The 16670-nt window shown below is 39.1% G+C and overlaps 1 protein-coding gene across 1 annotated transcript; it reads right to left on the bottom strand.

Annotated features, from left to right (window-relative positions):
- Nucleotides 1–18: 18 nt before the first annotated feature.
- Nucleotides 19–15835, bottom strand: LOC149737494 (uncharacterized). The gene is made up of 29 exons (XM_089873621.1): nucleotides 15684–15835; nucleotides 15203–15376; nucleotides 14774–14907; nucleotides 14276–14449; nucleotides 13592–13824; nucleotides 13300–13430; nucleotides 12701–12835; nucleotides 11953–12157; nucleotides 11229–11345; nucleotides 10578–10808; nucleotides 10118–10243; nucleotides 9722–9829; nucleotides 9046–9315; nucleotides 8513–8749; nucleotides 8022–8258; nucleotides 7324–7560; nucleotides 6835–7071; nucleotides 6138–6374; nucleotides 5565–5807; nucleotides 5259–5495; nucleotides 4844–4948; nucleotides 4315–4428; nucleotides 3555–3718; nucleotides 3053–3205; nucleotides 2577–2793; nucleotides 2005–2191; nucleotides 1211–1444; nucleotides 346–466; nucleotides 19–268 (listed from the first exon to the last, which is right to left on the bottom strand). Exons 1-29 carry the CDS (start codon nucleotides 15751–15753, stop codon nucleotides 96–98), a joined length of 5241 nt encoding a protein of 1746 aa, XP_089729747.1. The 5' UTR covers nucleotides 15754–15835; the 3' UTR covers nucleotides 19–95.
- Nucleotides 15836–16670: the final 835 nt, after the last annotated feature.

Consider the following 16670-nt stretch of genomic DNA (forward strand, 5'->3'; position numbering starts at 1 on the left):
AGAACAAAACTCGAAAACTCGACTTAACATTTTATTGGGCGTTTTAAAACCGTTTTGCGGTTACGTTAACGCAAATCACAACAAATGCAGCTACGTTAATGCACTCGTTTAGAACGACCAGAAACGGAATAATTGTTCTTACGATAAGAACGATATAATGACACTAAAAGAAATACTGATGCGATGAGAACGAAAACTGCAAGAACGCCAAGTAGGGATATCAAAATTAAATTCTTCGCGTCAAAGTTTTCCACTTCAGCGGGTTTTTCTAAAAAAAAACGGAAGTTATAATAACAATTGTTAAAGGCATTAGTGTAGACCAAACACGGGTATATACATACGCACCAATGGGGATTTTCTTTTCTGGAAGAATAAATAGCGGTCCGAACACCTCCTCTTCTTGGATGGATCGACGACCCCTCTGGTTCGATGGACATTTTCTTACAGATGGAGAAGTTGAGCAAATCTACATAAATGTAATATAGCAGGTTGGGGTAAGATGGAGCAGGTTTTAAATCTTTTCTATCGTCTCATTCGGTATAGTTATAGTATAAGTTATTCCAAGACAATTTTTTATTCTGTTTAATCGTCCCATTTGGTAGCAAACAACAAATATTTACAGAAGTATATTTAACCGCGTCCCCCCAAGTCTTAAACAGCTTTGTTATTTGTTAAAAATACTCAATGAAATATAGATTATTATGTGCAAACGGAATACTCACTTACTCCACTCTATAATACTTTATAAAAAAAAAAAAACAGAAATGTATAAAACTGAAAAAAAGTTTTATCACTGAACGAGTTTTAGAAACAGTTTTACTCAGCAAGAAAAATCATTAAACTTAGATACGCATTGGCAATGACGTCACAATGCGAGAATAGGCTTGTAACTTTAAACAATTGAAATGCGTCATTGACAATGTAATCTCTCTTATGCAATCTCTGGAGCTCAACATTTTGTTGAATTAAATTAGAATCTGGAATCTCACAAAGCACTTGGAAGGCAATACAGCGCTATATAGTACGGTGGGGATGGGACAACCTTTTATTCTATTTCTCGTTGGATTTGGTGGTAAACAAAGAACATTGAAATAGTTATACAATCGTATTCTTACAACTTCCCCGTTGTTAAATGTTTAGAACAAGATCAGGATGTTCGGATATCATGTTCTAAATGTGTCCCATCTTACCCCACAATACTATATCTTACCTGCTGTGCGGAAACCGAGCACACGTTCAGTCTTGCATGGATATACACCTTGTTGCAAGAAAGCAATCTCTGAACTTGGAACGTGACGCATGTTGAACCGGGGCTCACAAATATTGCTGAAGGAATTACATTGGTCGGGCAACCGTTGGTTACCACTGCTACCACAGCATCGGACGTCGGATCCGATGAACAAGAAATGTAAAGTGTCTGGACGCTTAAGGTGCTTCCAGTTGGCTGAAATTATAAAGTATAGTCGGGGTTAGTGTAACTTAATTAGTGGGACTTGCGTAGGCAATATTAGAAGTTCTAACATGGTTCGTATTATTCCATACGCCTCGTACCTGTACGCATGTTTAGAAAATACATGTTTAGAAAATGCATGTTTAGAAAATACAGACTGGTATGCGCATCCGTCTCTTTACTCCATCAAATCGCTCCGGTATGCTTCAAACTTATTTCTATAAAACGCTAACCCCAACTATTACCCCCTTATTCCTAAATCAACCCAACAGAGCGCGATGTGTTTGGTTATAAACGGGATGCCGGTGTCCGCGTATTTTTAAGATATTAGCCACCCGTTCACGATTTACCACATTTTTTTAAACTTCATTACTCATTGTATCGTACTGTGGGGGAAGATGGACACCTTTAGAGTCGTGAAGATACAGTTTTCTATTTTTTGAATGTTCTTTGTTTACTACCAAATGGACCGAGAAAATCGAATGAAAAGGTGTCCCATCTTCCCCCACCCTACTATATAATAGTTCTACCAGAACAGATTTACAGCAACTTACAACTATGTCTCGGTTATGCTGGATTACAATGTTCAGATCCTCGCCGACTGTATATACTCCGTTAGGTTGTACAATATAGGAGGGTGGGCATGCGGCGGGGCACTGGGAGAGCATCTTACACATTTGGAGGGATCCGGTGAACGTCCTTTCGTGGTTACCGCGAACGATTTTGGTTTGTTTGTCGACCCTGGAAGCAAAACAAGTTTAAGTTTTGTCAGAAGCACTGAATGAATGTAATTTATTAATCCTCGCGTGCTGGGCAACGCCAGTCGTTATAATAAGAGTTTTCTGTGTCATGCACTTTGTGCTAGAAAGTGATGTAACTTTAAGGTGGTTATCTTTTTTGTGGACATTTTTATTATTGGATGACGATTTAAACTTAACGCATTTATGCGACTGGATTGGTGCAATTGCCGTTAAATATCTTGCCCAAGGACACACATGCCTACAGACGACAGTGAACTATACGCGCTTACAATGGTGGTAGCTGTGCACAGCACAGTTAGCTATACAAGTACGCGCTTACAATGGTGGTAGCTATACACATAAGGTCTACTTAATATTCCACTTACACTGGTTCCAACGAAGCGACTACTTGGTAGTTTTCTTGGAAAGTACATTGGAACGACAGTACAGGTACTGGCATATCGAACAACGCGTTCCCGCCAATGTTAAACCAGATTTTGTTTGAGACAATAATATCACCAAGTGTAGTAGTCCCAGTCTCGGTCCCACATGCGCTGAACGACCTCGGCAAAGTGAAGTAATATTTTAGAGGATTCCCGCTTGCTAAACAACGAATAGGAAATTGAGGATTATTTATCGACATTTGAGCAAGCTTGGGGTAAGATGGAACATAGTTTCATTCTCTTTTCTTGTCCCATTTGGTAGCAAACCAATCATATTTAAACAGATGTGTGAAACCACTGTCATTTAATTAACGACTGTGATTGTCCGGCCACTTGATGATAAATATGTCATGTTCACTCATTGTTATTTGTCAACAAGCCCTTCTACTCTTAAGCTTAATATTCCAATTACGACTCACCGGTTCCTTTACACGATTCTGCTGGGGTTGATGAATAGTCCGGGCTCATGTAAAAGTAAGCATTACCGACTACGTCACCCAGCAATTCTGTGTACAATCTATTATCCAAGGACACCGTGATACGATCGGAATTACAATTCAACACAGGCGGAGCTGTGAAAGAGAATAGTTTCAATGTATTAAATATAAAGGTAGACGCTGTTATTATTGTGGGTGTATGTGTTATTGGGCAAGACTTCACTGCAATTGCTCCAACCCAGTGGTAACTAATGGGTAATCTAAAATTATCAGCCACAGTGTGGCTGCCACACATAAAAAAAAGTAAAAAAAATCCTACAAAATATTAATCACCCACAAAGTAACATACATGCGGATAACGCGCAAGCTGGCGAGGTGTATGAACAAATCCCCATGTTATAACGACTGCCGTTGTCCGGCCATGCGAGGATAAAGCATGTCACATACATTCATTCATTCATTCATTAATCTGTAAATATCTTACGTATTGTGCAGGTTTTCCCCATGTACCCTTGCTCGCTTTCGCACACGAAACCGTTGGTGTGCTTGCAGGAAGGCTTGCATACACAGGGGCTTGTGCACGGGTTGGGAGAGCAAACTTCTGATGGGTTGGAACTGGAACTCGGCGGCTTGCAAACGTGAGTAGGACTGAAAACAAAAGTATAGTAGTGTGGGGAAAGATGGGAGGCCCTTTTTTCTGTTGTCTCGTCCCATTTGGTGGTAAACAAAGAACATTCAAAGAATAATAAAACCGTATCCTTACGACTCCCATAGACTGTTGTTAATTGTTTAAAACACGGTCAGGATATGTCGATATTATGTGCTAAAAGTGTCCCGCGTTACCCCATTATACGAGTTAGAACTTCCAGTGACGATAGGCATGTTACGACCCCTCTAGTGGGGAAAGAAAATGCCTGTTATAGTTAAAACATCGTAGGTATGTACATAAGAATGCACGCATTATCGTAATAACCAAACACTAACAACGCACAAGCATTCAAAATAGGCATTGGCAGGACGCTGAAACGGAGCATTCGGTACGGTGGTAGGTGGGCTCGCATATAGTAATTAAACAAAGAGCTAAAAAGGATCATGGTCGTATGTGTCCCTGGGCAAGATACTTAAAACGGTAATTGATCCAATCTAGTGATTACTTGTCAGCCATACATAAACACAAAAAATAAAAAATCCTGTCGTTTTCTGGCCAGGCGAGAATTAAACAAGTAACATTTATTGATTCATACCCGGTAACTCCATCTGTAACAAGACACTGATCCCCAAGTTGACAAGGATTTGGAGTACAAGGGTCCCTATGGCATATTGGTGGTCGGGTTCCAGGGGGACACTCACAATGGGGTCTAAAAATTGGCGCTTGTTAAGAGAAGAGGGGTTGACAGTAACTGAACCAATAAACAATAATCGATACTTGGTAAAACACGAAAAGGACTTGTTACATGGCCTATATACTTTATGTATAATAGGATGGGGGCAGATGGGACACCTTTTCATTCTATTTTCTCGTACATTTTGGTAGTAAACAAAGAACATTCAAAGAATTATAAAACCTTGTCCTTGCGACTTTCATAGACCGTTGTCAATTGTTTAAAATACGATCGGGATATTTATATATTTTGTGCTAAAGGTGTCCCATCTTCCCCCACCCCACTATATTAAATAGCGGACAGTTATAGGCGTATTGAGTAAGCCATAGCCTACTCCATGCAAGAGGGAGGCCATAATTATACTAACACACTATTAACACAAGGCGCTTACCCCGAGCTCGTATGGACACAAGTTCCATTGTTCATACACGATGGCAAACATATAGGTATCTCGCATGTAGTTCCACCGTAACCACGGGGGCATTGGCAAAACCAACTGTGGCATAAAAAAAACATTTTGTTTTGGTTATGCTGCAGAGGTAAAGGCTTACAACATGGCACATAATGGGACTAATGGTTTAAGGCAGAGTTGACCCAAGGTGTTACAAACTAGTGTGCTACGGTTTGAGCAAAATGCCCATTTCATGCGTAATTGTCAAAGGGCATACGCAATCAATAGTATCAGTGTCATTGTCAGCATCGAACTGGGTTTCTTTAGGCTGCGATACCTAAACACCATGACACTATGGTGCCGGACTAAAAACGAGTTAAAATGAGTATAATTAGCAACTAAAGGTCGTATTTACCCGCTAGGTCCTTCTGGTACGCATCTCCCTCCCCTACGGCAAGGGTTGTTAATACAAGAAAGCCGGAGTTCGCAATATGTGCCATAGTATGGTGGTGTACATGCGCATTGGGGTAAATCGTTGACGTATTTACATCCGCCCCCGTGAAGACACTGGGGAAGCAGCTCATTGCACTTCGTAAGTTCGCATCGGTCGCCTGTCCGCCTTGTTGGGCATTGGCATGTATATTTCTTAGTCCTAGAAAATATCGAGTAAGATACAAACTTATTAGAAGTCAGTTATTTTTAGGTTTAGGTAAATTTATACCTTGTTGGAATTGGGGAACAGGTTCCTGAATGCAGACAAGGGTTTGGCAAGCAAGGATTAGCAACGTTGTTCTGGTTTTGGCAGAAGTCCCCGTTGTGCGTGGAAGGACATGCGCATTCTGGTTGTTGGTTACGGTATTGGCATGTTCCACCGTTCATACACCGGACTTGCTCGCATATTTCCGAACGGCAATTGCTGACCGTGGTGTAAGGAAACGGACAAGTGCACGAGTATGACGCCGCACTAAAATAAGATTATGAAAACTTGGTCAAATAAGAAAAAACACTATCAAAAACACTATCAGTAAGCACCGTGGGTTTTTGTTATTCGAGTAGGATGGGGGGGAGATGGGACACATTTTAACTCTATTTTCTCGTCCCATTTAGTAATAAATAAAGAACATTGAAATAGTTATAAAAATATATCCTCACGAATCCCATAGACCGTTGTTAATTGTTTAAAACACGATCAGGATATTTAGATATTATGTGCTAAAGGTGCTGTCCCATCTTTCTCCACTCTACTATATCATCTTTTGCGGTGGTTACTTTCAGAGCAGTCACCAAACCCTACCTGCTACCAGTCCTGGTACAAGTTCCCCCATTCTGGCAAGGATTTGGCGAACAAGGATTGACAAGAAGAATTTCACATGAAGTACCAGAGTGAGTGGGAGGGCAACTACAGTAAGGTTGTTGATTGATGTTGTAACGACAAGTTCCTCCGTTCAAACATCGTCGTTGTTCGCATAAAGTAGCGATACATGTTGGCCCAGTGTAGGGTAATATACATGTGCAAGCGTAAGACGACGCACTGTGGATAAAAAGTAGGTAATAATAAAGACTTTTAAAGTTTTTTAGAACCTTTAAAACTAGCGGTTATGAAGAGTTTTCGGGTGATCGAAGTAAGGTTTCAACAAATAACTCCTAACCCCAATCGTAAAAACATAGTTGCTTAAACTATATGCGCCGTGAAAACGCTCAGGTGCAAGCGCAACGAAGCTTACTAATTCATAATGTTTTATGAGGATTTTTGGCAAGCGTACAAACTTTATAAAGCATGGGATTTTATGAAAGTATTCTGTAACCGATTCAATAGGATCGGAGTGTGTCAAAAGTTACAGAGCGCCTACATTGGGATATTTGGATCTGAAACTTAAAAAAACGTTTTTAGTCGTGAATGTCTGAAGTTAATTCTGATTTTTAAAAATGGTAGAATCCCTATTTTTTTACTTTTGGCGGAAGATACTTTGCAACAGTCACCCAAACTTTACCTGCTACCAGTCCTGGTACAAGTTCCCCCATTCTGGCAAGGATTTGGCGAACAAGGATTGACAAGAGGAATTTCACATGAAGTACCAGAGTGAGTGGGAGGGCAACTACAATAAGGTTGTTGATTGATGTTGTAACGACAAGTTCCTCCGTTCAAACAGCGTCGTTGTTCGCATAAAGTAGCGATACATGTTGGTCCAGTGTAGGGTAATATACAGGTACAAGCGTAAGACGACGCACTGTGGATAGAAATCAGTTAAATAGGATTGTTGAGCTTCGAAAACCTTTTGAAATTAACCATCGTCAAAATGTTTTGATGACGATCCAAAGCAGGGTTTGGACAGTTTACTTTAAACCAAAGTTTTGAGACCAGAGTTTTTTACATATGTGCGGTAAAAAGCGCTTAGTTACGACACGAAATTTACTGATTCATAATGTTTTATGTGGAAGACGTTTTGGCAATTGTTCAAATTTCTTAACAATACCCTCACCTGCTACCAGCCCTGGTACAAGTTCCCCCATTCTGACAAGGATTTGGCGAACAAGGATTGACAAGAAGAATTTCACATGAAGTACCAGAGTGAGTGGGAGGGCAATTACAGTAAGGTTGTTGATTGATGTTGTAACGACAAGTTCCTCCGTTCAAACATCGTCGTTGTTCGCACAAAGTAGCGATACATGTTGGTCCAGTGTAGGGTAATATACATGTGCAAGCGTAAGACGACGCACTGTTGATAAAAAGTAGGTAATAAATAAGACTTTTAAAGTTTTTTTAGAACCTTTAAAACTAGCGGTTATGAAGAGTTTTCGGGTGATCGAAGTAAGGTTTCAACAAATAACTCCTAACCCCAATCGTAAAAACATAGTTGCTTAAACTATATGCGCCGTGAAAACGCTCAGGTGCATGCGCAACGAAGCTTACTAATTCATAATGTTTTATGAGGATTTTTGGCAAGAGTACAAACTTTATAAAGCATGGGATTTTATGAAAGTATTCTGTAACCGATTCAATAGGATCGGAGTGTGTCAAAAGTTACAGAGCGCCTACATTGGGATATTTGGATCTGAAACTTAAAAAAACGTTTTTAGTTGTGAATGTCTGAAGTTAATTCTGATTTTTAAAAATGGTAGAATCCCTATTTTTTTACTTTTGGCGGAAGATACTTTGCAACAGTCACCCAAACTTTACCTGCTACCAGTCCTGGTACAAGTTCCCCCATTCTGGCAAGGATTTGGCGAACAAGGATTGACAAGAGGAATTTCACATGAAGTACCAGAGTGAGTGGGAGGGCAACTACAATAAGGTTGTTGATTGATGTTGTAACGACAAGTTCCTCCGTTCAAACAGCGTCGTTGTTCGCATAAAGTAGCGATACATGTTGGTCCAGTGTAGGGTAATATACAGGTACAAGCGTAAGACGACGCACTGTGGATAGAAATCAGTTAAATGGGATTGTTGAGCTTCGAAAACCTTTTGAAATTAACCATCGTCAAAATGTTTTGACGACGATCCAAAGCAGGGTCCGGACAGTTTACTCTAAAACCAAAGTTTGAAAGCAGAGTTTTTTTACACTATGTGCGGTAAAAAGCGCTTAGTTACGACACGAAACTTACTGATTCAGAATGTTTTATGTGGAAGACGTTTTGGCAATTGTTCAAATTTCGTAACAATAGCCTCACCTGCTACCAGTCCTGGTACAAGTTCCCCCATTCTGGCAAGGATTTGGCGAACAAGGATTGACAAGAAGAATTTCACATGAAGTACCAGAGTGAGTGGGAGGGCAACTACAGTAAGGTTGTTGATTGATGTTGTAACGACAAGTTCCTCCGTTCAAACATCGTCGTTGTTCGCATAAAGTAGCGATGCATGTTGGCCCAGTGAATGGAGCACGGCAAGTACACGAGAAAGTCGTTGAACTGCCAAAAGAAAAACGAAATAAGTTATATTTTAGAGATAAGTTAAGGTGTAGTGGGTGGGGTAAGATGGGGCAACTTTGGAACATAGTGTCCAAACATCCTGATCGTGTTTATACCAATTAACAACGGTCTATGGGAGTCGTAAGAATACGAAAGGTTTTATAACTTTTTAAAGGCTCTTTGTTTACTATACCAAATAAAATTAGAATATAGAATAAAGGTGTCCCCTATTCCCCCACCCTACATATACATATCTATTTTTTATAGAGCATCGATTTTAAAAATAAACTGCCCACCTTGTCTTGGTGCATGAACCGAAGTTCTGGCATGGATTCGGCGAGCATGGATCCAGGACTGGAGTTTCACAATAAGACCCTGTGTGCGTTGTGGGACATTCGCATTGAGGCTGGCCACTTCTATACGTACACGATCCACCGTTCATACACTGGCGCGCTTGCTGACAAACTGTCAAGGCGCAGTCGGCACCTACGTAGGGAAACGGGCAAATGCAGGTCAATGGTAGATGCTGTCCGTTGGTGAGCCCGCACACGCCGCCGTTCTTACAGCTGTCAAATTAAATGAATTGTTAGGTAACTTGCGATGATATATAATGATACTTCTGAAATGAATGATTTGGCCACATTTTGGGACCGATAAACCGACGTTCAAAAACCACATTTACACAATTGCTTTATAGACAACAAGCTTCAGACTTAAAATAAGCATTCAGCAACATCATTACGTATCTTGTAAATATAATTTTTAATCTATTTGAAAGTGATGGCGTAGATCATATTATTGAAACAATAAAGCGAAGACAGTCGACAGAAAAACGACGTTTCTTAGTACGCTATGGGTAAAATTATTTGAAAGAGTTAAAAGCGTGGACTTGCACATGCATGGCGGCAATAGCACATGTCCTTTAATATGGTATCCACACTACAAACATAGATATAAATCTGGATTCTGTACCTGTAATGGAACTGACACTTGGAAGTTTGGCATTGTTGCCCATCGAACAGGGGAGTGCATGTACATACCGGTTGGTTTCTAGCATTTAGTCCGCAGGAACCACCATTTCTATAAAACCAAGTTTTTAACTGTAATACAGTTGGCAATGAATACCGTTAGGATATAATATCTCATATTTCCTAATCGTATTTTTAACAATTAACAGCGATTTTCAGAGTCGAGAGGATACCATTATATAACCTCGTTTGTATTTCTTGTTTACTACCAAATGGGATAACAAAACAGATTAAAAATCACCATCCCCAATCTGCTATAAAAGAGAAGTCCACCACCAATCATATAGCTAAAACTGAGAAATAGTATTGTGCGGACAAGTCGGTTTAGTTATTTACTTACAAGCATTGGAATGTTGCACACGGATTCGTCTTCTTTACTCTACAGTTTATCCCTGAATAATCAGAGCTACAAACGCAGTATGGAATAAAAGAAGGCCGACTACCGATCACACAGGTGCCGCCATTGCTGTGAAAAAAAAAACGGAAACTTTTATTTACGATCAATATTTGAATGAATGAACATGACTTCTTTATTATTGCATGGCGGTGCAAGGACGGTCGTTATATACATGGGTGTTTTGTTTTACACACCTTGTGCCAGCTTACGAGTTACCATGTATGTAACTTATTTATCCTCGCCTGACGGGAAGACGACAGTCGTAGTATAACATGGGTGTTCTGTTCAATACATTTCGTGCCGCTTCTGAAGTTGCCACGTATGTAACTTTGTGGGTTATTATAGGCGTGCGTTTATTACTGTTTTACAGCGCCATTAAAAATTAAAATATAAAATTACTTACAAGCAACTGTAGTTATCACACGGTGTTTGTTCGCATGTTGGTCCAATGTAGAAAAGGTCGCATATGCAAACTGGGGTTCCATCAGATTTCACTTTACACTGACCACGGTTTTTGCAAACCAATTTTTCACAAGGAGATGGTTTAGGTTGTTGACAGTTACTGCCCGTCCATTCCAACGTACAAAGACACGATGCCCCGACCTGTGGTCGTTCAACGCATGAACCGCCATTCCTAAAAGCAAGTGTATATATACAAACCAAATTGAGAGAAGTTAAAATCTACGAATGAAACTTGTGTTTATCATCACGTGGCGGGGACACAACAGTCGTTATAAAACGGATGTTCTGTTTCATACACCTCGTGCCCACTCACAAGTTACCACGTGTATCTTATTAATCGTCGCATAGCAGGTCAACAGCAGTCGTTATAACAAGGGTGTTGTTTTGTATACTTTGTGGCTATGTAGGAACTACCACGTATAACTTCGTGGGTGATTATTATTTTCCGGATTTCATTTTAGGACAGATGATTTTCAGACAACCCATAAGGGACAACTAGAATAAAACCATCCACGTTAATGTGATGCAAAATGACACACATGCCTACAATGTATAATAGGGTCTCGTCATAAATAATAAACTGTTTACTCACAAACACGCATGTGTGGCACATAGTAAGTTTCCTTCCGTGCAGCGAGGTCCAGTGAATTGCCCAGCGCAAATACACTCCGGCTGGTATGTGCTTGTTATTACACAGGTGCCTCCGTTGCTGTCAAACGAACATTTATTAAAACCTATAGGTTTCCAAGTTAATATAAAACAATGCGTCTTCGCGCACTTAATCAACACGTTTTCATATATATGATGAGGAAAGACGGGACACCTTTTCGTTCTACTTTTTCGTCTCATTTGGTAGTAAACAAAGAACGTTCAAATAAAGATTTAAAAACGTATTTTTACGATACCCATAGATAGTTGTTACTTCTTAAAAACACGATTAGGGTATTTGAATATTGTGTGCCAAAGGTGTCCCACCTTTCTCCACCCTACTATAGTTTATTTACAATTCTCACTTCTTCGCTGTTTTACCCAACATGATCTTCGTTATTGTAATCGAAAGAATAACTTTGCATTACGTTTGTTGAACTTTATCGAGCCGTACACTAATAGTATTTTGGGCTAAGATATGATTACCATAGCATTTAATTCCCACGTTTCCGGATGGTGTTTTTAACAAGTAACAACGATAGTGTCGTGAAGAAAATATTAAATAATTTTGTTAACATTCAAATGGGACAATGAAAGGTAAAAACATGACCCATCTTCCCCCACCCCACTATATACTTAATATGAAACCGTACACCATATATACTTACGCACACTGGACGTTATCACATGGAGTTAGCTCACATCTCGGACCAACATATATTTCATAACATTCACAAAATGGCTGCTGACTAACAACGTTTACTTTACACCTCCCACCGTTCAGACAATTAAAGCCATCGCATTGCGAGGCTCGAATGCTTCTCTCGCATCGAGTGCCACTGTAACCGTTCTGACATTGACAGTTAACAAAACCTGGAAACACAATGGTTGTTAAATAGCAATGAGCTTGACATACAATGGCCCGACCCTGATACCAGTGTGGTTGTGTATATTTAATAATTAATCCATGTTTCATTCCTATACACGCGCACTACAGGAATTAAACTAGATCCGGTTAACATGCTAAGAAATAACTGGAAAACGGGTGGAAATTTTGCTAACCGACGTTTCGACGTCCTATGACCTATTTAGATCTTTATAAGGGTAATTTAAACTCGATAAGTATATATAAAAAAATAGTGTATCTTGTAAGCCTATAGGGCATTTTGCCGTTGTAACTCGCATGTTTTGGGTTGGGGTAATATAGGACACTTTTTCATTTTCTCGTTCTATTAACCGACAAATACGGTTCAAAAAATAATAAAACCGTATCCTCATGACTCCCAAAGACCGTTGTTAAATGTTTAAAACACGATCCCAAAGACCGTTGTTAAATGTTTAAAACACGATCAGGATATTTTGATATTATGTGATAAAGGTATCCCATCCTACCCCACAGTACTATTTACTACATACCTGTAGATGTAGGGGCAACTGTACACACACCAGCGTGTTGGCATGGGTTTGGTTTGCATGGGTTAATACAACGCATGGATGATCCAAGTTTGTTGCAAACCTCGTTAGGCGTGCAGAATGTATTTCCGCAAGGAACTAAAACATAGGAATTCATATTATATTATTGTGTATGGTAAACTAGTTAGCAATAGCAGATAAAAAAAACCTTCATTCCTTTATATCATATAGTACTTTAAATGAAACCATGTGTCATAACATATTTTACGTAGATACAAGATGCATTCAAGCTTAGCAGATGTATATAGACAGTGTATATAGAAGATGGATACCGTCAGCAGATAATATCCCATATTCTAATCGTACTTTAAAATCAACAACGCTACTTTAGAGTCGTGAAAATACGGTTATTTAAATCTGTAAATATTCTTTGTTTACTATACCAAATGGGACTATAATTAAAGTGAATAAAAACATACAGCTTGCCCAGCCTACTATACACACATTGCATTTTACATAAAGATACTCTTACATAAATTTTCTTGAAGTACACTCTATGTTCAACATTGCTATTCACACATTAAATTGCTATAATTACGAACCTGTTCCCCTGCACACGCCACCAATATACCCTGAAGGGCAGCGACATCGATATCGTAAACCTCCGTCCGCTTGAGGCATGCATGAGGAACCATACACGCATGGATTAGGAATACAGGGGTCACAACCGTATCTGAAAAAAGTAGTTGAGTAAATAAGTGTGATTTTTTATGGCTTCGTGGCGGAGCAACCGTCGTTATAACACGGGTGTTCTGAGGTGTTAAACCCGTGTTATAACGACTGTCGTTTTCCGGCCACGCGAGGACAAAGTAAGTTACATTCATTCATACTTACGTTTCAGCAAGTCGTTTGTCCAAATCCTTAAGGTCGGTAAGTTTCCATATTCGATCGACATGAATGAAGTCATCAGCTTGTGCCACCACACTTCTTAATATTTGCAAAGTTCCTTCAGATAAAGGACCAATAGCGACAACGAAGATGACATGCCCTGAAGATCTTAAATCCGAAACTAGTGAATTTAATCTCGGGTTTCTAGTTTCCTCTGCGCAAGTTACGATGACGATCACCTTTATAAAACATGCGGCTGTATTGTAAGATGCAAGACAGCTTTTACGGTAGTTTTAAATTCACCATACACATTTGATAATCAGATATTTTTAGTACTGTGGGTTAAGATGGTTATCGTTAGTACATAATATCCCATATTTCCTAATCGCGTTTTTAAACACCCTTTTTTAGAGTCGTGATATTATGGTTATAGTAGGATAGGGGAAGATGATATCCAAATATCATGATCGTGTTTTAAACAATTAACAACGGTCTTTGTTTACCACCAATTCGGACGAGAAAATAAACTGAAAAGGGGTCCCATCTTTTCCAACTCTACTATATATGACTCTTGTAAACCTAATTTGTTTTCTACCAAGAGAATAAAAAGTCTTACCCTAACAATCTACACTATACATACAATTACAAGTGTATTCTAGTTAAGCCACATGAAGCAACAACAATCCTTACCTTTCTAACTTGCCTTGCTCCAGCAGTTGAAATGCTACGCGCTTTGTCCAGTGCTGTCACAACATCAAAGTTTACCGTTGTCGGTATATTGTTTAACAGATTCTGTACTTGGCGATGGCCGACACCTTGCATCAGTGAGACGATTTGGTTGCCCTCTGTAGCGGTTACTGCAACCTAAAAAGATAGCGGCGTTTTAAGTTTATAATATGTGTATGCAAGTAACTTGTTTATCCTGGCATGTCGAGCAACAGTGGTCGTTCTAACATTACGGTTATTATGTTTTATACATCCCGTGACAGTTACCCAGTTACCCAGTTACCACGTATGTAACTTTGACCATTAGATTAAGGCAATTGCTGTCAAGTGTCTTGTCCGTAACGACCCATACGTCCACAATGGTGCAGCGGCCAGCCTTGAACTTGTAACTCTAGCATGCGCGTTATATAAACACCATGTCAAAGTGCCACTGGTTCAACGATTTAATATTTGATTCCTTACTCTTATTTTGTTGGATCCCAACTCAAATATCTTGAGCGTGTTCATTGTAAATTCTTTCATGTAATCTAAGGTGCGCTGCAATCTCGTGTCCAATACGAATACAACATCAAGTTGTTTCTGCAATGTGATGCAATCTGAACACAACAAATAAAAGGTTATAAATTACAGTAACGAAGATTAGCTAAACAGAAGAGATTGATCGACAAAACGATGTGTGCATTTTTTGGGGGTTGTACTTCAGTTTTTTTATACTTTCATGTTTATATTTCGCATGAATCGTTTTAATTTCAGTCAATCACGTGGTTTGTAATTTGACATTCAGTTTAACCTTGGTGTCGTGACCATGTGACAAACCGAATGTGAATAAAACGTAATATAACGATAGTACAAAATAAAAAGTTACACAAGGTCGTATGCTAAGTTACTCACCCCCGGGTTGCAATGCTTGACTTAATATATCAACTTTATAAAACGAACGACTTTCCACAAATTCCTCGGTGACGTTACCCGAGCCCTCGGATTCGTCATCGTCTATCGTTGCGCCTGAACGCACAAATATTTCGGACCATTCGCCACCAACTTCATTTTCGGAGGTAAACGGATCTATAAGTCAAAATACTAGCATCAGTTACGGCTTATACTCGGCTAACTGTAGCCGAATAGTTAAGAATTACGGATCAGGCGCTACTAAACACATAGCCGCTGAAAATCCAGTCCAACGATCTACATTTTACCTAAAATGACATCGCATCAGTCTTTTATTCAAATGCAATATTATTTGGTATTTCGTTGTAAGATTCGTCCAACTGTATTAACATTACCTCAGGACCAGAGTCATAAAATTCATCATAGTAATAGTAATATGCTTATATGTTTTCACGTATATAAGGTTTATGTTTATTATTCTTACCTGCTCCATCACTTAGTGGAAAACTTAACTTCGCGAGAAGAACGATAGCAAAACAAAAACGAAACATCATATACTTCTAACCTGATACCCTACAAACGTAGAATGGCGTGATGGTCTTCCCAACTGCAGGCTTGCGAAACCTATGGAATGCGTGCACGTCATTATTAAATCGGCGGGTTTCGCAAAAAAGCAATCTAGTTTCGCCGCTTTTTGCTTGACTTGATTGCTCAATGCTGAAGAACGGCATGTTACTACTTTTGCAACGCACAAGAAATAATTTGTTTGCTGTTTTGTCCTTTGTTTTTAACTAACAAAGGGTGAAAAGTGGAATCAGATTCATAACATAATTTTTACTTACATCTTTAAAAACAATAGCAAAGTTCATGTATAGTAGGGTGGGGGAAGATGGGACACCTTTTCATTCTATTTTCTCATCACATTTGGTAGTAAACAAAGAACATTTAAAGAATTATTAAACCGTATCCTCACGACTCCCATATACTGTTGTTTATTGTTTAAAACACGATCAGGATACTTGGATATTATGTGCTAAAGGTGTCCCATCTTCCCCTACTCTACTATATATTATTGCGACAACATTGAAAAGGCGTTAGCAGCAAAACGACAATCGTTAAAACACGCTTTGGATAAAAGGGTGGGAAATCGCGTCAGATTGAAAGCGTGATTGTTGAACTAGATTCAATGGTGTATTTACAGTAGCGTGTACTGTCACACACTGTTCTCATTATAAATATACAAATGAATGTCGCATTGAATTATTGAACACGTTAAATTAATTATCGATGAAACCTTCAACTTATTACCGCTATTATTATATTGCTGTTCAAATAGAAAATCACCGCTATACGTAATACACATATTAGTTCAAAATTACAATCCCCCGTATTCACATTATGCCAATTTTGTATTTAAGGTAAAAGCTTTTGGAATTTTGTATCTTAATAGTTCCTTAAACACAGATAAGAT

This window comes from Ciona robusta, chromosome 3, assembly GCF_009617815.1.
Source record: "Ciona robusta chromosome 3, ASM961781v2".
Lineage (NCBI taxonomy): Eukaryota > Metazoa > Chordata > Ascidiacea > Phlebobranchia > Cionidae > Ciona > Ciona robusta.

Bases quoted from the DNA above. Each gene is read 5' to 3' on its own strand.
- LOC149737494 (XM_089873621.1), bottom strand. From the start codon at position 15,753: ATGATGTTTCGTTTTTGTTTTGCTATCGTTCTTCTCGCGAAGTTAAGT. The intron at 6,375-6,834 runs GTAAAGTTTGGG...TTTTATCCACAG, and splicing joins TGTACCAGGACTGGTAGCAG to TGCGTCGTCTTACGCTTGCA. The intron at 269-345 runs GTGCGTATGTAT...GTTTTTTTTTAG, and splicing joins AGAAAAGAAAATCCCCATTG to AAAAACCCGCTGAAGTGGAA.